The 24,803-nt window shown below is 43.8% G+C and overlaps 1 protein-coding gene across 5 annotated transcripts in view; it reads right to left on the bottom strand.

Moving 5' to 3' along the window:
• Positions 1–24,803, bottom strand: part of NAV1 (neuron navigator 1) — a 300,162-nt gene that overhangs the window by 10,011 nt on the left and 265,348 nt on the right. For 4 of the 5 annotated variants that reach the window (XM_060231127.1, XM_060231125.1, XM_060231128.1 and 1 more), the window contains 15 exons: positions 19,267–19,405; positions 18,538–18,835; positions 16,554–17,244; positions 15,308–15,763; positions 12,006–12,154; positions 10,587–10,757; positions 9,675–9,727; positions 9,291–9,314; positions 9,107–9,184; positions 8,161–8,244; positions 7,702–7,813; positions 6,607–6,728; positions 2,124–2,320; positions 1,069–1,231; positions 206–380 (listed from right to left, as the gene is read on the bottom strand). In XM_060231127.1, the coding sequence (XP_060087110.1) occupies positions 206–380; positions 1,069–1,231; positions 2,124–2,320; positions 6,607–6,728; positions 7,702–7,813; positions 8,161–8,244; positions 9,107–9,184; positions 9,291–9,314; positions 9,675–9,727; positions 10,587–10,757; positions 12,006–12,154; positions 15,308–15,763; positions 16,554–17,244; positions 18,538–18,835; positions 19,267–19,405 (2,912 nt within the window). The remainder of the gene's footprint in view (positions 1–205; positions 381–1,068; positions 1,232–2,123; positions 2,321–6,606; positions 6,729–7,701; positions 7,814–8,160; positions 8,245–9,106; positions 9,185–9,290; positions 9,315–9,674; positions 9,728–10,586; positions 10,758–12,005; positions 12,155–15,307; positions 15,764–16,553; positions 17,245–18,537; positions 18,836–19,266; positions 19,406–24,803) is intronic. The other variant, XM_060231126.1, reaches the window with a different exon arrangement.

Raw genomic sequence — 24,803 nt, 5'->3', positions numbered from 1 at the left:
TCCCTCTGAGACACCATAAAACTCTCAACAAGGCAATGGACTGTGTATTCACAGAACAAGAGGAAGAATATACCCAAATGTAGCTCAGTTCTCCAAAGCAAGGGATCTGCATGCTAATTCTCTTCCCCGTTTCCAGGCCACATCCTTAATGAAGGCCACCACCCCACCCCACCCCAATATCATTCACCTCTGGCAAAAATTATACCTGAATCAGCCAGGCTGGGACTGAAAGGATGAGCTAGTTGGAGACCCAGAGATCGCCTTGGGGACGAGGAGGCAGATGAGCTCAGGATGTGGCTTGGGATGGAGCTTGGCACAGAGGATGTCCCAGGGGTCACCTTCAGCCGGTCATTCTCTGCTTTCAGCAGATCCACCTCCAGCTGTAGAGGAAGTATGGAGCAGTGGCAAGAGTGAGAGAAAAAAAGGAGCAGCAAGCACTTGGCATGGCAGCCAAGATCTCAGAGGCAGGGTCTTTTCTCAGAATGGGATACTACAAACTGTGTTCTGCAATCCACCCCAATCCCAGGCTGCCTTTCCTATAGTGCCCTCAAGAATGAAGCAGTTCTAGTTTGTTAATGATGGGCATGGATGTCAAACAGTACAAACAGGCTTTGGTGTAAGTAATGCGGAAGCAGACTATGCACCAAAAAAAAAAATGCAGATAGAAAATGCATATTACTGTATTGGGGGGGGGGGGCGTCATGGATGTCAGGCAGTGACAGCCAAACTACAGAAAAGGAAGCAGAGGTATTTTCTAGACCAATGTCCCTAATCTCAAAATGCTGCCTAAAGAAAGGCAGAACTCCAGAATTCAGGGTCTTAATCCTGCCATCTTCCAACACTGTGAGGGGTTCATTTGTCACAGTGACTTTTTTTGCACTGCCACATATGCTTAGAAGGCTGTGACTCATCAATGCAAGAAAGTGAGAGGAGTACACTGGATGCCCCATGAAGAGTTCTGTGAAGCTCAAAACCTCATTCTTTCTTGCCCACAAACATTCACATAGCCCAACTAGTCTCTTCATCTGCACCAGGAGCAGTACTAACCCTGCAGCACACAGGACCCACCTGCATGTTGTGCATAGTTTCACGCAGCTGATCCAGCTGATGGGCAGAATTTAGAGCTTCCAAACGAATGTCCGTCAATTTCATTTCCTTCTCCCACAGCTCTGAGCGCAGCTCTGAGACCTCCTTTTTCTCAGGTTCTTCCTCTTCATTGGTCTGGAAAAGCCTGCCAAGAAATTTAAGCAAGTTCAGTCATGACCAGAAATGGGTGCAGAAATGCCAGTCTAAGTTTAACTCTTTGTGGACCAAAGTGGAGAGTCAAGACAAACTGGGAGTCTGTGCCCTTGAGTCCAAATCTCTCAGACATAAACCTTCCTTCAGTGCTATGGCCTCCTGGCATCATCTGAAATCCTTCCAAATATTGCTCTAAAAGGTGCTCATTCAGCCACCCGGTCAGTCCTTTCCCCTGCACTACCTCTTAACAATAACATCACCCCAGGCTGAGAAGTGAGTTAGATCCAGCAAGCTTTTTTGCTCAGTCTTGCCTAATTCCTCTCCTTACAACAGACCACATCCCCACAGGGGTTTTGTCTACACAGGTCCCACAATCACTAGCATAATCTTTTTTGTGGTCTTTCCCCCTCCCTTTTTCAGCAGCAGAAAACCATGCTGGATTCAACCAAATATCTAGATCATGGCTGAGTCACTGAATTAGATCCCAAATTTTATGGATCAGAAGGAAAGGGACCTTACTGCATATGAGCTGGGACTGCAACTGGTGTAAAAATACTACAGGTCAAACAGAGAGAAACTCAGTGAGTCATAATATCTGACTGTTGTTCTTATTAAGTTTACAACCCATTTAACAGTGAAACATGCATTAAAATGTTTACTTCACCCTCTGTTAATAATGTCAGGAGGTTTGCTATCAGTACTTTCCAGATGGGAGAACCCAAGACTGCAAGACAGATCCATTTCAAACCCACTCACTTACAGCCACCCTGGCTTTGGGGATGGGTGGGAGTGCAAAGTTAGGCAGGATGAAGACCTGACACATCTCAGCCTACTAATTGAGGTATTCCTAGCTTTGCTCCACAGGGTAGGAGGGCGGGACTCACTCAGTGTTGTCAATGCCAACAGAAGAAGAGTTGGAGGATTTGATGGAGGGAGAGGCAGTCTCTGTGGATCCATGCTGCAGTTTAGGGGATGATGGTGCTGAAGAGTCAGGGGTTGCAATCTCCTCTATGTCAGAGTAAGAGGAGGCAGATTTGGGGCCCTTCTTGATGCTGAAAGCCTTGTTGAAGGAGCTCCTCAACTGGAGGGGAAAATGGAGATGCAGAAAGTAAGTTGAAGAGACTTTCCAAAATTCATTCCAAGAAAACAGAGGAAAAGTTAATGAGGTCATAGAGGGCACCTGTGCCTTCTAAACCGCATCACACTGCGCACTGTAACTAGTTTGTACCAAGTTTGTCTGAATACTCAGCAGACCAGATATTCTTCTGACCTGCTTCTCACTCCCATCTCTTCAAAGTGCAAAACCCATCCCTCCCTTTGGACCAACAAGCCCCTCTCATGCCAGCACCCTTCCGACTCCAGATAGCCCAACTTGCAGTCTTCAATGCCCATATGAGTCACCATTCCACTATTACGCATGCACTGAGAGGTGGAAGAGTCCACCCCCTGAGCCCTTTTAAAGCAATTACTTGAAGGTGCAAGCATGTGAAGGCGATCAAAGTGTTAAAAGACAAGTTGTGGTAAGCGTATCTTAATTATGCTCCCCAAGATAACAAGCAGTGTATCTAGAGTGCTCAGCATAAGGAATCAGCAGCAATACACATTTGTTTTCAAGTCTGCCAATTTCTACAGCTTGGGCACTGAGATTCCAGGGAGTAAACTGTCAAACCCCCAAACTAGTCCCAAGAGGAATGTGGAACACCTCAGAAGTCAAGGCAGCTCCCAGCAAGCAAAGTGATAGTGTTACATTGCTCTGCCCTGCAAAGAATCAAGCAGGTGTCTCTGGACTGGTAACCATAAATCTGAGCCACTTGGGGAAGAAGAACTTTTCAATGCTTATAATATCGGAATACATACTGAACATAATCAGTGGTATCAAAAGAAAGTGGAAGTAAGTGATTCAACTGCAGTTTGGGGAAGAAACAAATGTGGATCAGTTTTCATCATTACACTTTGGAATGTGAATTGTAAAGCCCCTCCTCCATTTGCTGTGGGAAGAAGCAAGAGGCAGCTTGGTACCTTGATACTTCAGCTTATCCAAAAAATCAACATAGTTCTTTAATTATGAAAGTTAACAAGCCACTGGCCAACTGAGACCATTCATTAAAGTATTGCCTCAGCTATGTGTGGAAGATGAACCTGTACATTCTTCTGAAATTTTTACAAGATAAAGTAGTGATGGCAGGTCTTTAATGGCGGAGCATCTGTCACTTAGCTACATCAATCACTACTGTTTCAGAAGTATGTGAGTCTCATGGTGAAAAAGGTGAACTCTCTTCTTTCCTCACAGCTACAGCCATGCCTGGGAAAAAAGAAACCTGGTGTGCTGCAAAAGCTCATGAGCTGTTTGTATGTGACAGACTTGAATCTATGCTTTTGGAGCTTTATCACACTCTGGGCAGTGGCAGATGGTGCTGATAGAAGGGAGAGCACCTGAAATCCTTTTATCTCTAACCAGGGCACAAAGGAATACTGAGGCGAGTGCTATGTCATTATGGGGTGCTGCATTTGTATTTGTGTTGCCACAGATCCCAGGCATCAGGGTTCACTAAGAAAACTATAGGACTGCTAGCTGTGTGTAAGGTTGTCATACCCAGATCTGTAAGAATATGCCTTTTCCAACATTAAGGAATCCACCAAGTCCACACATGCAGTTGCCAGCCTCAAATTTTAACGTTTGCTATAGCAGAGGTCAGAAAATAATCTGTTGATGTTGCTTAGGTAGGAGCTTTCCTGTCCTTTTGAAGTTCTGCAGCACTTGGGATCTCTATGAGTGAATAAACCTTGGGAATTGGTTCTACTCATATATCCAAAGCTCAACAGTGTCACCCTAGCAGTCACATCATTCTGAACCCATTAACTTCAATGGACTTAAAAGAGTGTAATTTAGGATTGCACTCTTGGATATATATTGAACAGGCCTGTGACATCTATGCAGAGAATGGCAGGCTGCTCTCTGCCTTTGTGGAACACATTTCAGGCAGGGATGCTCAGGTGTGCTGAGAATCCTGAGCAGATTATTCATCTTGCATGTAAAAGCTTGCCTGCTGAGATCGTGGAGAAGAGCTCATCCTCTCCTGCTACATAATGGCCCAAGCCAACATCACAAAAAGGGAGTAAGCCTAACACAGTTATGTGCTTTGCTCTTGAGGGGAATAATTAATGTGTGATCTCAACCATGCTCAGGCAGAGCATGCAACATGCACGCGCACACGCACACACATACACACATGTGCACACTGACACAAAAAGGCATAATTCCGTACATGTATTGAGACAGTAGCAAGGAAGAACTGCCACTGTGATCAGTAGAGGTGCTACTGGAATGAAGGGGGGGGATACTGTTTCCCCTCACCACATGCCAGTTGGGGAGAACACAAGAGGCCAGGGGACTGGAGCTGTGTTAGTGATATGCGTTTGCACTTTGCTCCACTTGCCAGGATCTGTGTTGTATTTGTGGGAATATGTCTTCTTCCCCTTCCTGCAGTCCAGTCTGCAGTGCTCTGGGGCAGCATCAAACCCTTTCCAGAGATTCCAAAACCATTCAGCATCTTGCTGATGGCAGTGATGAAGGATGGCTCATTAAGGTACATACCCATCAGATTTGTCATCTCACATCCTTGGCCTGTGATATATACAGAGTGTGTGGGAGGCTGCTCTGGTTGCCAAAGTGCATGGCAGCAAAGTGGGGGCATTCTGTACTTCACTTACTTTTATTGTCTGAATCACTAAAGGGGAGCCCATTCCAGACAGATATGAGAACCAAGAGATCTAAGCAGAACTTAGCTACCTTGCTGAGGGTAGAACAATGGCCCTCACAAGGATTGCATTATAATACAAACCTTCCCTTCAACACATATTTCTGAATACGGATGATTCCCTTAAGAGAGGCAAAGAGCAACTTCCCCAACTTGGAAAATATCTGAGCAAAGAGATACATTGTCAATACTCTCATCTCCTTGCCCCTTGACAATTACTGTGTGTGTGAGAGAGGGCAAGATATAAGGTCTGCAATTACCAAACACATTTTGAAATAATACTTTTGGGAAAAAACATAACCATGCTCTGTTGCAAAACCTTTCTGCTTCACTTCTGGTGCTCAAGCCAGAAAGCATCACCAGTAACTTGCAGCAGAGGAAGGTATTATGCCCTGTGATGAAAAATGTCCCTGTCTCAGTAGTGGTGCAAAAAAATAAAATAAAAAAATGAATGGAGCCCCTTTTTTCCTTGGACTTTGTACACCTCAAGGAGAGCTGTGGCAGCTCAAAGGGTGAATGCAAAGCCATGTTGACAACAGACGTGAAACATTCCCCGCCCCACCCTCCTTCCAGCACCAGTGCAATGGCCCCTTGCTGAGCAGTTTGGCAAAGCAGGTTTAAGAGGCAAATGGGATGGTTAGTTTCACGAGTGCTGTGCTGTCCCAACACAATGGAGTGACACAGGGAAAGGGCTGGTGAAGAGGGGAACAGGGAAATTCCAAGCTTACCTCATACACCTGGAAAAAAAAGGGTTGGGATCAGCATTGAAGGAAGAAAGGGGGGAAGAAAAAAATACAGCAAGACTTAATCATGCGTTCAGCTCAGATCCCTGCCTGTAACAAGCTGGGGAGCTCAAGGCAGCACATCAAAACCAGGGCAGCCTCCTGTTCCTTCCTTCCTACAAGGATGGGCCTGCCTGCTGTGCTGGGAGACAGGCATGAGTGACCTTTTTTCTCTCTTTCTGAGCAACAGGGAAAGGCAGGGTTACACAAGGACAGCCTACACAGAAAAATCAGGGGCAAGTCTGTGGGATAGGAAGCAACTTGTCATGGCAAAAGTATTGTGTTGCAACAATCACTGTTGAAGTCCAAGTCTTTATTATATAATGATTTCATAGGCACCTTACAACTTTCTCAACTTGTCTCTCATAAAGGTACTCTTTCCAAAGATACCTTCTAAAAACTAAACTTTTCTGCTCTCCTTACTAGCTCAAAACAGGCAGCAGGAATTGAATGTGTTGGGAATGTTTTAAGTGCATATGGAATTTTTGTTATAATAAACACTTGGAGTTTCCAGCAATTCTTAGCATCCCTGTTTTATCCTAAACCTAGGTTGGTGCCTTGATTAAGGTGATGAACCCAGGTGGATTGACAGCAATCACTGAATACTGAGTCTAGCCTGGGAACTGGTACAGACTCTCATCCACAACAATGCAGATGCAGACTAGGCTCTTGGCAAAGGAATGTGATCAAGGTAGTCACCAGGACTACCTAGTGTCTGACCAGTGTCCCAGAGCCTCCTAGTTGCAATTGCACTAGTTAGAAGACACACAACAGGGCTTCATCCCCATGGCTACTTCCCTCTGACTTCCCATCCATCCTTTACACACCCAGCTTTTCTTCTTCTTCTTCTTGGCATCTGCATCCTTGCCACTGCCAATGCTAGAATGGCTGGTGATGCTGTTCAGGCTGGAGATGCTGTCTGATGAGTTCTGCCTCTTGATCCGCAGTTCTGGAGAGACAGAAAAGGAAGGATGCTCTTAGAAGTTACAGGCAAGCTAAGGTGCTCTTGCAGACCCTGAGGTGATCAGCTCCCAGCTCAATACCACCAGCACTGCTTGCACACTCCTCCCCTGCACCACAGACAGCCTCCTTTTCTTTTCTCCCATCCATTCAATATAACCCACAGACAAGCTAGAATTCAGCCTGAAAGGAATTTCATTGCATTATTATAGTCAGGCAGGGTTTGCAGAAGTCAACAGAAACAGGGAAGAGGGCACAAGGTGGAATAAAAGGAAAGGGACAAAGTCTGAGGAACCACAGACAAGATAGCAAGTTTTGCTCACATTCAAAATTAATACAAAGTTGGTCAATCTTTTGCCTTGTATGGGGCAGGTTCATTCAGCCATGCTAATATACAACCAGTGGGTAATTCTAATTCACACACCTCTCTATAGTACTTTAAAACACCACCATTTCCCCACTTCCTATGGGGTGGAAACTCTTTCCATATAGAACACAGGGAGTTATAATGGTTCAGAATCATATCTACTGCACTGTATTTTCACAGCACAACACTAACAATGAATGTTCTAAATCTTCTTTCTGTCTCTAGAACAAAAGCATCCAATTCTAGAAGAAAGACAGAGAAGGCCTTCACTGATGAATGAGCATGAGATTTTCTCTATTTCTCTCCCATTCCTAGAGCTGTGTGTCTGAGAAGGAGAACAAGTGAGCTAGATGTTTAGCAGATATAATGCAGATCTGTGTAAGACCGCACATACTATTGTGTTCCTTTGAGCTTTAAAAGCCCAGTAAAACAGTGCATTGCAGCTGGTTGCAATTAAAGTGAGTTCAATTTCAGCACCAAGCAGAAAACAAACTCCTAACTTTTTCCCCCAGGTCCCTAAAAGGAATCTGTTTCAGTGGCTTTCATCCATCATTCAGGTCAACACGGGGGATGTGTCCTGAAGTCTGCCCTTCACCTTTGGGTGTGATATCGGCTCCATTCAAGGCCCCCTGGATAACAGCCTGGGCTTCTGAGTTCTTCTTCTTCAAAAAATCAATGGTCTCTCGAAGGTCCACCAACTCAGTGTCCTGGAAGGTGAAATGGAAATGAAGAATATCTTAGGTTTTATTGTCTTAGCTGTAAATATTTCCTATGGAAATGAAACACAAGCATGTTAAGTTTAGCACACTGGGAACACAAAGGATGCATTCAAGTTGCCCCATTACTAAATTCTAGTACAACCACAAAGGCACTTAAAAAGGAAGGACTGATTCTTTTCAGAGACAAATAGTTGAACATATAATAAAAGAATTTCAATCAGATGAGACATTTTTGCAAAGATCTTATTTATTGCATTCACTCTGCCACTATCAGAAACTTAGTGTGGCCTTAAGGGGAAGGGGGCATGGTTCCCGGTGTGCTTCTCCTCACTTACCTTTTCTTCTGCAGTTTCTGCAAGCTGTCGGAGGCGGGATGTCATGTTCACCAAGCTCTGTTCAAAGGCTGCTACTAAGTTAGCCTGGAAACAGAAAAGAAAATGCGCATCCTAGCATCTGCAAGCACTATACAATATCATACTTGGAACCGATCAAAGATTGCTACCCACTGGCAGAAATATTTGGTAGGACACCAATGGCTTGAAGGCTCTAAAATGCCAGACTGCTCTGCTTTTACACTATCACCCCAACTTGATTTAATCTAATGTTGTTTTTCACCCTGTAAATGGTTTTAGGAGAGGTCAGAGATTCTTTGTTCTGTTCCTTTCAGATGTTGGTTTAGTGCCTCTAGCCACAGATATTTAGATATGTCAGCAGGCCACATGCTCACAAGTGGGTGCAAAGATTTCTGCCTGCTTTGCTGTGGAACAGATGTTTGGTGCTGGAATGATAAGGAACCCATCTTCAAAATGTTAGGAAAAATTGTGCTAACTAAACAATGAACAGTCACTAGAGGGTGCTCCTGCTCCAAGTAGAATATCAAAGAGGTCTGCACTTCATTTTCTTTGACAATTTCCTGTGATTTTGCAGGGCAGATCAGAACTCTGGATTATGTCGTCAGTATGACTGTGAAGTGCACAGAATCTGGCCCCCTAGTGCTGCGTTAGAATCCTCACATCCACGTGTTATGGAATAAATGCCTAGTGATCTGAATTCCAGAATGCGAGCTTGCAAACTGGAGGAATAACATCTGACAAAGTGTTCTGAACAAACTCTTTTCCCATGGCACTTATTTAAGTTTCATTCTACACTTGTCTTGGCTTTCCACTTTTTGTAATTACTAATGAATGCAGATCAACTGTTAGTGTGGAATTTGACATGCCTTTGAACTCTACCAGAGCAAAGAAGCATTTACGGCAGCACTTATGAGGCAGGATGACTCACATTGGCGGAGAGCTGGGACGTCAGTGTGGCCACCTTCTCTTGGGATGACTCTAGTTCACGGCGCAGTTTACGGATTTGCTAGAAGAGAAAGAATTAAGAATAAGGGAGAGGCACAGCCCTTTGCTCTCCACCAATGGTCAAGAGCAGCCCAGCAGTGGGGAAGAAAGAGAGGATCTTACTGTACCTCAGACTGCATCCTCTCCTCAGCCTGGCAGGAGGCGACGGAGCAGAGGAGAGACAGAGAGGCAGGCGGTTAGGGTGTAAGAAGCAGAGATGGCACAGGTGAGCAAAAGCAACACAGATGAACTGCCATGCACAGAACTTAGTCCGTGCATTGCAACCTTTCCAGACACCCCGCATCACCCTCCTCATGGTCACACTGTGAAATGCACTAGACCGCACCCCCAGTTCCAAGAGCTGCTTGTCACAATGAAGCCATGCATTTTGTTCATGCCATCCCACTTGAAAAGACTGCAGGAGAAGATAACCCTGTGAAAGCCTGCTAAGAATACAGCACAAAGAAAGCCAAGGGTGGGAGACAATGACTGATGAAGGGAATATGGCTTACTGAGGAGTAAGTGGAGGAAGCACTGGACGCCAGGGACAGCACGGATCCATGAACTGCAATAGACAGAGAGAGACACACATGTCACAGGGCATCTTCTGGCCATGGAAGGGGGAGAGCAACTGGTCACAAAGAGGCCTGGGAACATCAGTGCACATGGGGGTTGGGGTGGGGAAACCCAGAGGTCAGGTGAGTGCTAACAGGTGGGATGGCAACACCAAGAGCATCCTAGGATTAATGCTATACTATCTGAATGGCTAAAGCAGGGGATCTGGAGGGTAATAGAGCATTCATTCAATCTTGGAAGAAACTTCTAAGGTGTCTTTGCCTGTGAAACGGCAACCGTGGCACTTTCAAAAGCACTTTCAACTTGGAGAATCATCTATCCAGATGTCAGAATCAGTGAGAAAAGGGTTCTCTAGGACAAAAAAGGGAAATATCCTTATACCCTTTATATTGTAACCTCCTCAGCCGGCCCTTTTTATGTCAAATCTAGTGTGAATGCTTCAAATAATTTTTACTATCCTATAAACTTTCAGTGTGAATGTAGCCCCTCTGCCCCTACAAAAGAGAAGAGGATGACAATAAAACTGGAAGCTGACTCTGACCTATGAGATGCTGGCCCTGTGAACTGGGCAGGCTGCCTGCTCAGACCAAATGGTGATGATTGTGTATGAGGGGAACCACAGGCACTGGCTGCAGGATCAGACTCCTGATCCCCAGCTGTGCTACGTAATTTTGCTGCCATATGGCAAGAAGCCAGACAGCAAAGTTCACTGGTCATCAGCCAAGACATCCTGTGCCCTTGAGAAGATCCAATCAACTGAACTGGTTGCAATTGTGTTCCTGCTCCTCCATCACCATGACTACTGAGGAGGAGACTTTCATCCTTAAAGCTGGGTGCAGGATTCTCACCATCATCCACAGGGTCACGGAAGGAGCCCGAACGGATCATGCCTTTGGGCCGGTCTGCCAGGGAGAGGGTGCTACCCATGGGGGAGGCGTTGTATAACTCGAAGGTAGAGTCATGGGTAGGAATGCTGTTAGAGCGGGTGATCCTTGGGGTGTTGGCTGCTGTGGGACTCACTGCAGGAGAAGGGGGCAGAGGAGGAGAGGTTTGTCAAAGCAGCTCAAAGTCAGGAATGGATTCAAGGAAACTGAACACATTACCCAAGGGATTCTAGCACACTACATGTAGGAATAGAAGAAACAGGGCTTAAACCACTAAGTGCACAGCACTCTTTGCATAACAACCTCAGCCAGCACTTCTGTAAATGCATCACTTTCACCTGTCCACATCAGCACTTGCCCCTCATGCACTCCAATGTCAATATGGCTCCATTGGCCTCACTCTCATAATTGTTCCTGCTTAAGCTGCAGTCCTCTTTACCGCAGAATAAATCAGGAGTAAATCTTCTTAACCACCAAAAGGTAGCCCCTCAGGAAAGCTCTGGAGTCTTGGATGCAAGGGAGATGTGCAATCCCTGAACTTGTCTGGACAAATTTGAGGAAGTTATCAGACTGGAATGAACTACATTTTAGAGGCAAAACTTCATTATATGTTTCCAGATAACCCCCCCCCCCAATCTTCCATCCACATATTATATGATCCATGACCAGACATTAAATCCTGGGGATGGGAGATAAGACACCCCTTTTCCTTTTTGCTTGTTACTATTTTCTGCACATAGACTGCCATATCTGAAGATATGAAGACTGCCTTATAGCAAGTAAAATCATTGGTCTACCTAGCTCACAGTGCAACCCTCTGTGGTTACTCCAATCAAATGGGCCCAGATTGGAATAACTCTGAATAGGACTGCACTTTCAGTCTTGTTCACTCGCACTGGCAGCAGCTATCTAGGTCCTTAGCCCAAGGCATTTCCAGGCCCTGGATATGCCAAGAACTAAATCTGGAACCTTCTGCATGTAAAACAGATGCTTGGTCAGTGAGCCATAGCCCCTCCCCACAAGGGTCAAGGGGTGTTTCATCTCTCCATGGCATCCCGTGGCTGGAAAGTGCCATTCCCAAAATGTGATTCGGCCATTCCATCAGGAACAGCAGGAGTGATATGCACTATCAGTTCAATGTTTCAATTTGTTTCACCTCTCTATCTTTATATAAAGTTCCTTTAACTTTTCAAAGGAGCTTCTTAAGATGTTTCTGTACTTTAGACTTTGTCAGGGTGAGTGCTGTTTTAGAAAGGCATTTAAAGGACAAGATGGCAGTACATAAAAAATGGACAATGGCTTGCATTGTACAATTATACTTAATTTAGAACATCTGCCTCAAGAGCTTCATTTTGGTGGAGAGCAGAAAGAACAGGTACTAACCGATATTGGTCAGTGGTGCCTTTCCAACCAATGACATGGATAGAGGGGGTGGGGAGGGCAGATCAGACTGGTCATCTGATTCCTGCAGCCCTCCAATCATGTGGGAGTGCCGTCTCTCCTTGCCATCTTCTTGGGACTGGATTTGATACCTGTCAAAACCAAAGGACAGGTAAGAATACAGACAGGCTGTATACTAAAGAGAGAGAATCATAAAGGCACTGTGGAGGGTGGTGCTTAACCTGTCAGTTCTTCTGACTAGATGTTATCACCAGCAAGATTTGACTTCTGACATTACCACAGTCTTTGAACCAACCAATTTTGCAATCAAAACCCTATACCCATAGGGGCTCCAAAGAGGAAAACGGCAGAGACAGCTGAAAGCATGGATCTGAGTGATCTGGCTGAAAGGGAAGACAAGAATAACATACTTTGCTTCCCCTGGAATTATCTTAATTTTCTGTCTCCCCACTCCAACCCCAGATTTCCAAATATTACCCCTCAAAAAGTGTTTTGGGGTTATTTTGCAAGTGTCAGCTGCAATTATAAGGAAATTACTATTGGCCTGGAAGCATTAAGAGAAGCGAAGGATAAGCTGGAAAAACTGGGGGAAAGTTTCTTTATCCCTATGCCCTGATTACACACACAAATACACACACAGTGGGGAAAAACCTGATAACATTCTTTGTCTTTTAAAATTATGAATGAAATTCTATTTAAAGCAATATTTTAAAATATCATTATTCCTTCCCTTTATTCCTTCTAAATACTTTCCAATACATTGTATACTGTTCTTATATACACTCTGTAAGATGTACAGCTCACAAAGTCTTCTGTCTGATTCAGATTCTTCCAGTTTCTTTAGCATATGATAAAACAAAACAGAACAGATCTAATTCTGCAAACATATAGACTAAATTCAAAATAAACTGATGTGCAAAAGGGTACAGATTATTGTTTCAGTCTAGGGAAACTGTCAGTTCCCTGACTCAATGGAAATTAAAAACATATTTCAGGGTGAAGACTACTGATTTTTCAGAAACTGATTTTGATTTGAGAAGCTTGATATTAATATTGTCAAAGCTATACTGTTTATCTTTTAAAACACAAAGCTTTATGTGGCTAACTTTGACAACATCTATTATGACATGTGCTATGTTTTTACAATGACATTGCAGGCTGATTTCCTCCTGTATAAAGTTGGAGAAATGGGGAGGTTGCTTATGGTTGCTTATGCTCAGCTCACTATCATCTTTGGTAATAGACACTGCAGGTTTTTAAACTGTTTATGGATAATGCAGGTTTTTGTGGATGAGAGGCTCTTTCTGTCCAGATAATAAAAATGATCTTCCTTTGTTACCATATTGATTATTAGTATTCTTAATTTATTTGTTCCTATTTTTCCAAGTAAGAAAAGCTAAGGTATAATGCTTGGTGCTTGGGAGGGACAACAGTGTGAAGACTTCTAGTGTCCTGGCCCCACTGATGAACCTCCTGATGGGACCTGATGGGTTTTTTGGCCACTGTGTGACACAGATTGTTGGACTGGATGGGCCATTGGCCCGAGCCAACATGGCTTCTCTTATGTTCTTATCAGTTAGGGTGCTGCTTGAATCTCTATCACTAAGCTGTTCTTTTAACAAAATTAATACTTTTACTCTTTATAAATATATCAAAATAGTATTATTTTAAATGTCAATCAAGTTACATTGAGTTCTGTCTTATAGGAACTCAAGGCACCTTACAATGTAGAATAATAAATAATAAATACATAGATGATAATAATAAAATAAAATATGTTGTTAAAGAAGCAAAGTAAATTTAGATCTATCATGTATACAAGTTATACAATTTTTCCCATACTTGTGTTTTTCGGCTGTGGGTGAGGAAACAGCAACACTTTCTCCCAGTGGCTTCCTACAACTTACCATCTCTAACCATTATTATGAAAATACAGTGCCCCTTTTCCAAAAGAAAAAGACAAATAAAAAAGACACAGGCATTCATTCTCCTTAGTAGGCTGCTACAAAAGGCAATGACAGCTGTTAAGGAACTAACAGTTATAATCCTACAATTTCTGCACACTTAGTTTATGGTGCCTCATATTCCTAATTGTATACCTTCCATTTTAAAAATGCTATCACAGTTTACTAGAAACCAAAAGCAATGTAATTGTAATCCCTACTGACTGGGACTTGCAAGGACATTCCATACTCCCCACGAGTGGAAGTGATTTGTCTGCCCTGCCTGGATATGATCAAGCAATACAACCAAAAGGGAGGGACAGTAATCAGAACTCTAGGCTGATTTGGTTTTGAACACCACAAACATAAACAACCATGGCAAATTGCTTTTCTATGGCATCCTGACTCTTTAGTACTGTGGAATCTCTTGTTCCCTGCTTAACTAGGGAGTAAACAACATACCCCCAAATTATACACAGTGCAGGTTTCTGGCCATGCTGTATTGGCATGACCATAGTGAAAAGCTGGCTTCAGTGGCAAATGAACAGAATATTCCTGTCTTGCTCCAAATAATTCTCATTTATTTCACTGCGACCAAAGATGTCAATTTGGTATTTAAAACCCCCCAAACCAAATAAAGATGGAGATTAAATTATTACCTTAATCCCTTCTTAGACAATGTATTCTGGTCACAGTTAGAACTACAGGAAGGGAAATGAACAGCAGCACTTATTAGTTATTTCCTAGGGTCAGGTGTGACTCCAAGTGGGAAATAAATCAGTTGTGTGAAGAGTTGGGACAAGAGAAGGAAAAAGAAAAAGAGTTGGATTTATACCCCACCCTTCATTCAGAGTGGTTTACAATCGCCTTCCCTTCCTGTCCCCACAACAGACACCCAGTGAGGTGGCTGGGGCTGGAAGAGCTCTGAGAGAACTGCTCTTGAAAGAACAGCTCTGAGAGAAATGTGACTGACCCAAGATCACACCAGCAGTTGCATATGGAGGAGTGGGAACTCAAACTCGATTCTTCCATATTGGAGTCTGCTGCTCTAAGCCACTACATCAAACTGACACACGGGGCTTAGATAAGAGGCCTATTGTGCCATTAAGAGTGTTACCACATTCATAGGTTCAAGAAGAATAAACCAAAGGACCATTCTGGAGTTTGTTTTTCCATGCAAGACATATGCACCATATGTAATTCTACCATCAGAACTATCTTGCAAGTTGCATTGTTTCATTGTCAAGACTGAAAACTGCTTTATGAAAAACCACTCTAAGGTCTCCAGTTCTCTCTAGCTTGGAAAACAATCCACCATATAGAAGCTACCCCATTGTCTACCTGTCCAGGTGACTGATTCTGGGGCTTCCTGTCCAGGCCATCTCACTAGGCTCTTCTTCAGCAGTGACAGGAGGAGCAGGAGCAGTGGTGGGAGCATTTGTGTTGCCTGTAGAGAATGCACTGTGCAAGCTCATAGGCATCTGCAGCGATTCCATGCTCCTGTGCAGCCCTGAAAGCTTAGGGTACATGCGGGTTTCCTTGGGGATGCTGAAGCCACCCATGAGCTCCAGGCCCTGGGAAAAGCTAGCAGAGTTTATGTTTAGGACGGGTGCAGGGCTTGGTGTGAAGCATGATGTGAGGTGGGTACCCACACCCACTGCAGTGGGATGTGGCTCCGACAATTTCCCACTGTGCATCTGGTGGAGCTCAGTTGAGGAGGGAAGATCCAGACTGTTAGAGTTCACCTTGTCCAGGTTGGCCAAAGAAGGGGCTTTGACATAGCTTTTGGCAGCTGACCTATAAGAGAATAGTTCAGTGTTAGGATACAGGAGCAGCAGAGAGAGAAAGAGAGGTGTTTGCATGGCTATAATTACACTGCACAGTAACTACTGAGGTCTACACAGTTTGGAGGACAAGAGTTTTCAAAATGAAAAAGAACAAGTTTCAAGCTAGTCCAGTAACAGAATTGCAGACATGTATGTACCCTCTCTTCTTGGCTAGGAAGCCTCTGAATCCCAAGGAACCCTTCTACAGAAGTAGTGGAAGGAGGAGGGTAACAGGCCCATAGAAGCCTATAAGACTCCCATCTCAGCAGCTACCCACCCTCCTGAATCCACATGTGTAAAACTACGCAGTCAGAAATGGAGGACAGACACACAGCAAAGCTTTCTTGTAACTGCCCTGCTCAGGCTAGTAGTTCAACCACTGAAGGGTTAAGAACTGACCTAAGACAATTAATTTTAACTACAAGTTCATAATAGCAGTATGCAGACATGGGCTCTGGGAGACACAAGAAGCTGTGGTTTTGTATATGCACAGTCTGTTCCCCTTCCCAACATTCTCTCCCACCTTGGAACCTAAAATATAGATGAATCCTGGCAATAAGAAAACACTGATAGACATCTTTTAAAATCATACATTAATTATAACCTTGCAATATGAAATGGTGAAGACTTCTGATCTCCATAAAAGAAGCTCAGACTTCTAATGGAATAAAGGCAGACAGCTCAATCCTGACAGAGAAAGCAAGTTCAGCTATGGACTTGCCATGACTAGGGAGATGCTAAGAGATGTGCTCTGTTCCTACCTGAGTGGTGTTGGTGGTAGCTCAGCCACTTTGGCAGGAGTCTGGTGGCCACTTTGAGCCTTGGGGGTATTTTCAGGGGAACCAATACTCTTCAGCGAGACACAATCAGAGTCCAGAGCTACAGCCTTGGCTTTGGCCTTCTCCTTCTCTCTGTCTGTCTGATTTACGGGCACTGGTGTACTCCGGCCTGTGCCAATTTTTGAAGGCTCCTTGAGCCGTGACACAGAAATGCCCCCTTTGGTGCTGAGGAGGCTGGGGTCAATGCTGCTGCTTACAGGCCGTGGGCCACTGCGCCCTCCAGTCACACTCATGGAGCTAGACTTGGCTGGACGAGGGAGGCTTCGGTACTGGATGTTGGTGCGAGCCCCTGGGGCCATGAAGCCAGGTTCCCCAGCATTAGAGACATCCAAGCTGGTTTTCCTCCCATTTACAGGTTTGACAGGGATACTGGAGGTCTTCTGAATCTTGCCAAGTGTGGCTGAGCCACCAGCTTGCATCACGGTAGCAGTCCCAGTTGCAGGCGGTGGCTTCTTGTAGCCGAAGGAGCCAGAGGTGGTGGTCCGGGTGAGTCCAGATGGAGGTTTTTTGGCATCTGACAATCGATCTCGGCCAGCATCAGAAGAAGAGCGTTGCAGGCCTGCATTCTTCACAGACAGCTTGCTCTTGTCCGTTGCTTTTGGTTCAGGTTTACCTGGAAGAGGGGACAGAAACACTAAAGTCATGAGATAGCATTTTCTAAAGGAAGATTTTTTATTAGGGTTTGTAGAATCTTTCGGGATCAAGTGCCGTGTTCTACTGGAGAAAGTTTTCCTTCCAGACGTTTCGTTCTCAGCTGAAACTTTCTCCAGTAGAACACGGCACTTGATCCCGAAAGATTCTACAAACCCTAATGATGTTACCAGCCGTGAAAACCTGAAATCTTTGAAGATTTTTTAGACAACCAACAGTACCATCCTAAGCAGAATTCCATCATTCTAAATCCATTGAAGTGAAAGGGCTTAAAGGGGTGCAACTCTGCTCAGAATGGCCCTGCAAAAGTACTTCTTCTGCACAGCTGGCCCCTGGATTGAGTTGTGCCCACCTTGGTCCACTGCTGGTCTGGAAAGTGAAAAGGAACACAACAGCACCAGTGTAATGGCAGTGTAAGTGTCAGTACGAGCCTCTACATTGTACTTATTTTTTCTAGAGACCTTTATTTTGATCTAACTTAACTGGTTTATTGTATAAATACATTTTGCTTTCATATTACTTGGACATAATTTTTGATTGTATATTATGGCATAAACATTTCAAATAAGTGAATGAATTTTTAAAAATTGAACAAAGTGAAATTCCTCATTGGACCAGTTATACATTCATTTAGACTTCCATCTGCCAACTAGGAAACAGCATGTTTCTGAACAGTTGTCCCCCCCATCCCCATCTATGAGGGAAGAGTCTATATCAGCATAACTGCAAAGCTCCTCCTTTGTTGACAGGAAAAAAAAAGCTGGCTCAAAAAGTTTCCATCTATTACACATAAGCTAGAAGACATGTTGGTAAGATCACCCGGCCCTCTTCCCTTTGCCTTCCAAATGCAGTGGGAAGTGATGTGTAACAGCACACATGCAAAACTGTCAGGGTTCTCTGGGTGTGGCGAGAAAAGCATACACAGACTACATCTAATAGTAGTGAGCTTCATTCACTCAGAACGAAAGATGGAGGAAATGGTGGTGCTCCATCTGCCAATCAGCAGCACTAGGAGCCACATCTGATCAGGTAGAACAGCTGCTGGATTAGTGTCTGGAAGAGTCTTGAGGCGACAACATGATAAAATATTTAGCTTAGGGATGCAACCATGACACTCTGGGCTTCCTTAATGGACTGCAATTGTTCATATCATATACCAGTGGTTAAGAGAAGTAAACAGACACCAAAGTAACTGAGATGGCCACATCCTTGCCTTGATGACAATACTTAATTCTGTCCTCTGTTCCAGCCTCACCTGCCACTTTGAGAGTCTGGGCTGTGTGCGTAATAGGGGAGGTTACAGCCACAGGGGGTGTCTTGCCCTTCTTTAGGGACCCTGGAGGGCCCAAGCTAACTGGCTTTTTCAGCTCTCCTCCTTTTCCTGGTGCCTCATCGCAGCTTTCAGAGCGCTCCCGGCGCCACTTGGAAGAACTGTGCTCCATTTTCAGACTCCCGCTGTCATAATCCATCTTCTTCTGAGCTTTCTCCTCTGGCTCACCGTACCAGTTTAGCCCACTCTCTGCCAATGAGCGCTTTTCTGAGTCTGTGCGCAGCTGCAAGGCAGATATAAGAGGGGACACAGTCAACTCAGCACCTTAGTCTTTCTCACCCAAAGTACCCTCCAGCCCTCCCCAGATTCAACAGAGCTGCAATATATACTAGCTGTACAAAGAAAAGAAAGAACTCCCCCCCACACAGGCCTTCAGTTTCAAAAGCACTGATTCTAATTGTGTCAAGGGACAGAAAACAGCGCATGTGTTTTATACTGTGTAGCTATGACTGAAATGTGGAATGACTTGGACTTCCACCATTTCATCTCTTGTAACACAAGGTGAAGTTTTGGTGCCTTCACCTTCTCCCTGAGGAAACTAGCCTGTGCTTTGAGACAGCAACTTTTCTGAACTACATCCAGCTTTTCTCCACTTTCAAATAAGCCTACAACTGCATAAAAAATAGAAGCTTCTGAAAATTCAGGCCTACTTACCGCTATGGTAGAGTTCCTACGGGAAGCTGTGGGGGTGGAAGGCAGGGAGTTGAGCGAGGAGCTGGCATTGAATTCTTCTGAGCTGAGGTTGTCTGAGGCATCGCTGAGGCCACTGCTGATGGAGCTGCTCTCATCCCAGCTGCAACACGCAGAAAAAAGCAACAATGAGTAACACTTAACCCAGAGATACAGCTAAGAAACAGGATCAGGCATTTTCATTCCAATCCTCAGCAGCCCATGGGGGGAGGGGAAGCAAATGATTAACAGCTGGAAAAGTTTATGTAATACTTTCCCCCCACCCTATCCCTTAAAACGTATAAACTAATAAAATAAAGTAAAATGAAATGAAATCACATCAAGATAAAATCCAACTAAAAATCCAACTGGTGCCACCCCAGTCTAACCTCAGGCATCAAGTTTGTTTTTTGGGGTTTTTTTATAAAAGATGTTTCAGATTTGATGAACCTCTGAGAGAGCATACTCTAGCTCAGTGGTCCCCAACCTTTCTGGCACCAGGGACTGGTTTTGTGGAAGACAATTTTTTCACAGACTGGTGTGTGTGTGTGTGTGTGTGTGTGGGTGGTGGTTTTGTGATGATATAATTGTGCACTTTAATTTAGTGTGGTGGTTAAGTGTGCAGACTCTTATCTGGGAGAACTGGGTTTGATTCCCCACCCCTCCACTTGCAGCTGCTGGAATAGCCTTAGGTCAGTCATAGATCTTGTAGAGCTGTCCTTGAAAGGGCAGCTTCTGGGAGAGCTCTCTCAACCCCACCCACTTCACAGGATGCCTGTTGTGGGGGGAGGGGGAAGATAAAGGAGATTGTGAGCCACTCTGAGATTCGGAGTGGAGGACAGGATATAAATCCAATGTCATATTATTATATTATTATTATTACATTGTAATATATAATGAAATAATTATACAACTCACGGCCCAGTTGCTAACAGGTCGTGGATCGGTACCAATCCACGGACAGGGGGTTGGGGACCCCTGCTCTAGCTCATTTAAACACAGCGTCATTACTCCTTAACATTCTTTAAACCACACTTACTCCTATACTCTGGTCAAAAGAGTTAAAGAAGGATGGTTCTTTTGCCCCCTATTTAACGTAGATTTGAGAGAAGTGGGAATACTTCCTTTAAATCTTTCCCTCAAACCTCATCTGCTAGAATTGCTCACAGGTAGGTCATTTTAGTCAGGATTACATGAACTGATATAAACATCCCCTTCCTTGCTATAATGATTTAAATTAACATAGATCAGAAACACAGGGGAAATCCTCAGTCATTGTCAACCAATTTAAGTTTACAAAATGTTTGGAGGCAGGGCCCTTTTTTTCAACACTGGTGCATCTGTGGAAAGTGGCAGCCAGCAAGTCCTGGTCATAAACAACCAGAACTCAGGGGGAGGAGGAGAAGGAGGAACACAACAAATATGAGGAACTGTTGCCAATCCTCCCGCATGGGACAATAGCTCTGAACACCATGAAAAGCTTCTTTCCTATGTGGAGGGTCTGGGAAGAGCAGGTGTTTGTGGCAAAGAAAGAAGACATTAAAAATAAAAACAAATGAAAAGAAAAAAGCCTTCATTCTTCTCTGGCTCTTTGCACATCAGATTCCAAGAAATCTAGTACAGACCTACTGGAAATACAGCCGACCTGTATCAAACCAAGATTCCTTTCAAAGGAGCCTATGACCGATTTCACACTAGGGCTTGTTCCAGGTAGAGAGCCCTTTTGCCCCTGGGGCTTCTCTCCATTTTTGCACAAGTTGCCCTGGAGCTGCGAGCTGGCACACCACTTTTCCGCAGCAAGCAGAAACCGCTTATCAGAAGATCTTGCTTGCTGCAGGGCAACTTGTGCGAAAACCGAGAGAATCCCCAGGAGCAAAAGGGCTCTCTACTAGGAACAAGCCTAGTGCGAAATCAGTCTGTCTTTCACTTCCAGAGGGGTGGGTCTGGTATAAATGAGGCTATAATGCAGCAATGACTCCCAGTCTGGGGATTCCCATTAGGATTGCAATGTACAAGAGATCAAGCCATGTCTATATCATCATCTATTAAAGACTGAGGTTCTGCGGGGGATATGTCACTCAGCATGAACCCTTCTCCACCCCATACATAAAGTGCCTGTGCTCTATTCTATTTATCTAAAAATGTGCTAAGAAAAATCTGGATCTATAAAGAAAATAGCATATAAGTCAATTAGCCCTATTTACATAAAGTAACCCAGTTTGCATGCTTTATTACAGCATTTTACAAGCAGGTAATTGGGTGCATACTTAGCAGGTAACCTTTTACAAGCAGGTAACTGGATGAATACTTATATGAAAATGTGTTGGGTTAGTAAAGTTTTTTTTATAGGCTAGTAAATGTTTTCTACTCATCTGCTGAGGTTTTTCAGATTTTGCATATTTTTGGCAGGAACAAATGCAGTAGAAACTAAAATGTATGGTTAAGAGATAGGAAGTATAGAAAACTGAAGCTTGCTGTAACCAAACGCCATGGTTCCTCTTGCGAAAAACACTAGTGCCTTTGTAAAATTTGCAAAATATTTCTATGACTATTTTCAAATATTTGTTTTTAACTCGTTATTGTTACCTGCCCTGAATCTGTTCACGAGGGAGGGTGGGATGAAAATCCCATGAAATAAATATTCTTCATACCATACCATAGGAAAAATTACTAAGATTAGCAGTACAATGAATAGGAGCTTGTTGGCTTTGCCATCAGAGTAGAGCCGATTTCTGCCACATGCAAAAGGGTCTTTGATAAAGCTGTCTCTTTTTGGAACAAGACCAAAAGCAATTTTCCGTAACTGAAAATCCCTCCTGATCCAAAACTTGTTCCTTTAAATTTTATTGAACATCTGGTTTCTGGGATCTTGCAGGACTTATTTTATACTTAATTGCAGCAGTAAGGCTCATTCACAAAATATTGGAAGGCATGTACAGCACAAGTAAACAGAGACAATTACAAAAAATGAGATTGTAACATCTTGTTTAAGGGCTAACTGAAAACAAACAATGGATACTTGGCCTCTGGTTTTATCTTGATTTGTAGATAAACACATAGCCCTCAGTCTGTGCCACGGTGCCTTCATAGGTCCTTAACCAGCACACAAAGCAACCTATGTATTAAAACTCACGATGCCCAGTCATTTCATGTTTTCCCCTGGGTCCTAGGGCACAGAGCATTGACCATGAGATTTCTGTAACGAATGTTAATAAATCAAAAGTAGGTTTGCAACTTACAGATACACACCTGAACAGTATACTCAACAGTATACTACAGCGCAGACATTGTCTTCAGATTTTAATGAAATAATTCAGAGCAAGAATGTCAGTTATCAAAGACTGTTAAACAAAATATTGCAAGCATGCTTATGTTTTAGGCATATTTTATTTTAAGTTTAAAAAACCCTTCAGTTGTGTTTGTCTGTGCCCTATAAAGTTTATATCTGCACTACCTGGCATTACATTTTATGACACACATGGCCTGGCCCAACAAAGTCTCATTTATGTCAGATCTGGCCTCATAGCAAATGAGTTTGATATCCCTGCCCTATCACACTCAGACTATATTACCTGCCACTGATTCAGTCAATGCTTGTGGCTAACTCAGAGCTATACTAGAGAGCTGTTTTAGTACTTGAAAAAGCAATGGGGGGAGGAAGGCACCTGGTTCCACTATATTACAGAACCATGATAAGATCTCTTGTGGCATTTTTAAATGGCCTAATTCTTATCTAAAACAGAATTAGCAGCCACAACTCAGACCCATGGCCATCATAACATCTAGTTTGACCCTTATGGGTAAATCCATGCTGGTTTGATAAAATTTCCACCTTAGAGGGTGCAACTGGTAGCAGAAGAATATTGCAGAGGAAGATAAACTCATAGAACCAGTGAATAGAATGGGGAGGGGATTTCCCCAGGAAAGCCATTGAAGCAGACAGCCTTTGCTGAGTGTCTACACTGTGACACTCATAGTATGCTGTCAGCCAACAACCTGACTGTGCAGCACATGCAGTTCATTAAAGAAAGCCAGATGGGATCACTTTGAGAAGTTTAGTATGGAACAGTTATTATCCATCACTAACACCTGCTTTTATGGAGAACTGCTGGAGCAAAGCAAGGAGGTTTGTAAATGCCTGGATTCTAGTGTGAGAATGTCTGCCTGGTAATGTGGGTAGAGAACCTGAGTGGGCCCAATTACCACATCTTCCCCCTTCCACCTCAGCTCTGCAAAACTTTCCCTTACCTGCCTACACAGGGTAACTTCTTCTTTCAAACAAATAGGCATGACTTCCATTCTTCATAGTGCTCCTAGCCTCAAACAGCGCTGTTCTCTTACTTCCTCACCAGCTACAAAAAAACTCAATCCAAAGTAGGCTACCCACTCCAAACAGCTCCCTGCCGGCCTGTATCCTGGAGTCCATGGACAATGTTTGTCACCCAAAAGAAATAGAGGTAACTGATGCTTTCCTTCCCTTACACCAGAGGTGGGGAACAGTGGCTATCCAGATTTTTTTTCCCTACAACTCCCATAACCCCCAGTCAGCATGGCCATTGTTCCCCACCCCTGCCTTACACAAAGAAGTAGCTTTTAATTCCCTCATCCTTTAAAGTGGAATTTCAAGTAATTTAAAATTGCACACATCTTCAGTGTTGATACTTGAACATATGAACATATGAAGCTGGCTTATACTGAATCAGACCCTTGGTCCATCAAAGTCAGTATTGTCTTCTCAGACTGGCAGCGGCTCCAGGGTCTCAAGCTGAGGTTTTTCACACCTATTTGCCTGGACCCTTTTTTGGAGATGCCGGGGATTGAACCTGGGACCTTCTGCTTCCCAAGCAGATGCTCTACCACTGAGCCACCGTCCCTCCCCACTACTTATGGGCTAGTAGACAGGACTAGAGGCAAGCAAGAGAATGAAGATGACAAGAAAGTTAGAAGGCCACTCTTACTAACAGATTTTTTTTTTTTTTAATATACCCTCACTGTAGTCCATAGATTTTTGCTGGCAGCTGAACACTGTACAAACACAACTGCACACCCGGATCTCAAAGCATTCACACATTAAAAGAATTATCAGTGTTGGGTGTGCATGAGAGTAATATGGCAGACTATTTTCAGATAATAGTAGGGTTGGAAGATTGAAATATTTGAGAAACACTAGCCTAGAACAATAGCTACCTCACCCAAACTAGTCTCCTAGCACCCCAGAGTAGTCATATCCATTCCAAACAGTCTGAACTGGCAGCACATAATATCCAGAAACAATGAGGAGTCTCAAACTACATTTCCCATAATTGAAACCAATGTGGAAACAGCAGGTTCTGACCTGGTTCAGTCCCAATGTACTCAAATTCTAGTGATGATACGAATAGCATCAGGCACACTGCCTTCCTCCCAACCATCACTGTGTCAAATTAATTGTTCTCTCCCGAAAGAAGCTCTGTGCCACTAACAACGGTACAACAGGTAGAAATTCTAGTGGTGACCCTTTCACATCATTGCATCTAAATTCT

Source organism: Heteronotia binoei, chromosome 2 (genome assembly GCF_032191835.1).
Source record: "Heteronotia binoei isolate CCM8104 ecotype False Entrance Well chromosome 2, APGP_CSIRO_Hbin_v1, whole genome shotgun sequence".
Classification (NCBI taxonomy): Eukaryota; Metazoa; Chordata; class Lepidosauria; order Squamata; family Gekkonidae; genus Heteronotia; species Heteronotia binoei.
Note: the sequence above shows the minus strand (reverse complement) of the source record. Positions and strands in the feature narration are given on the sequence as shown.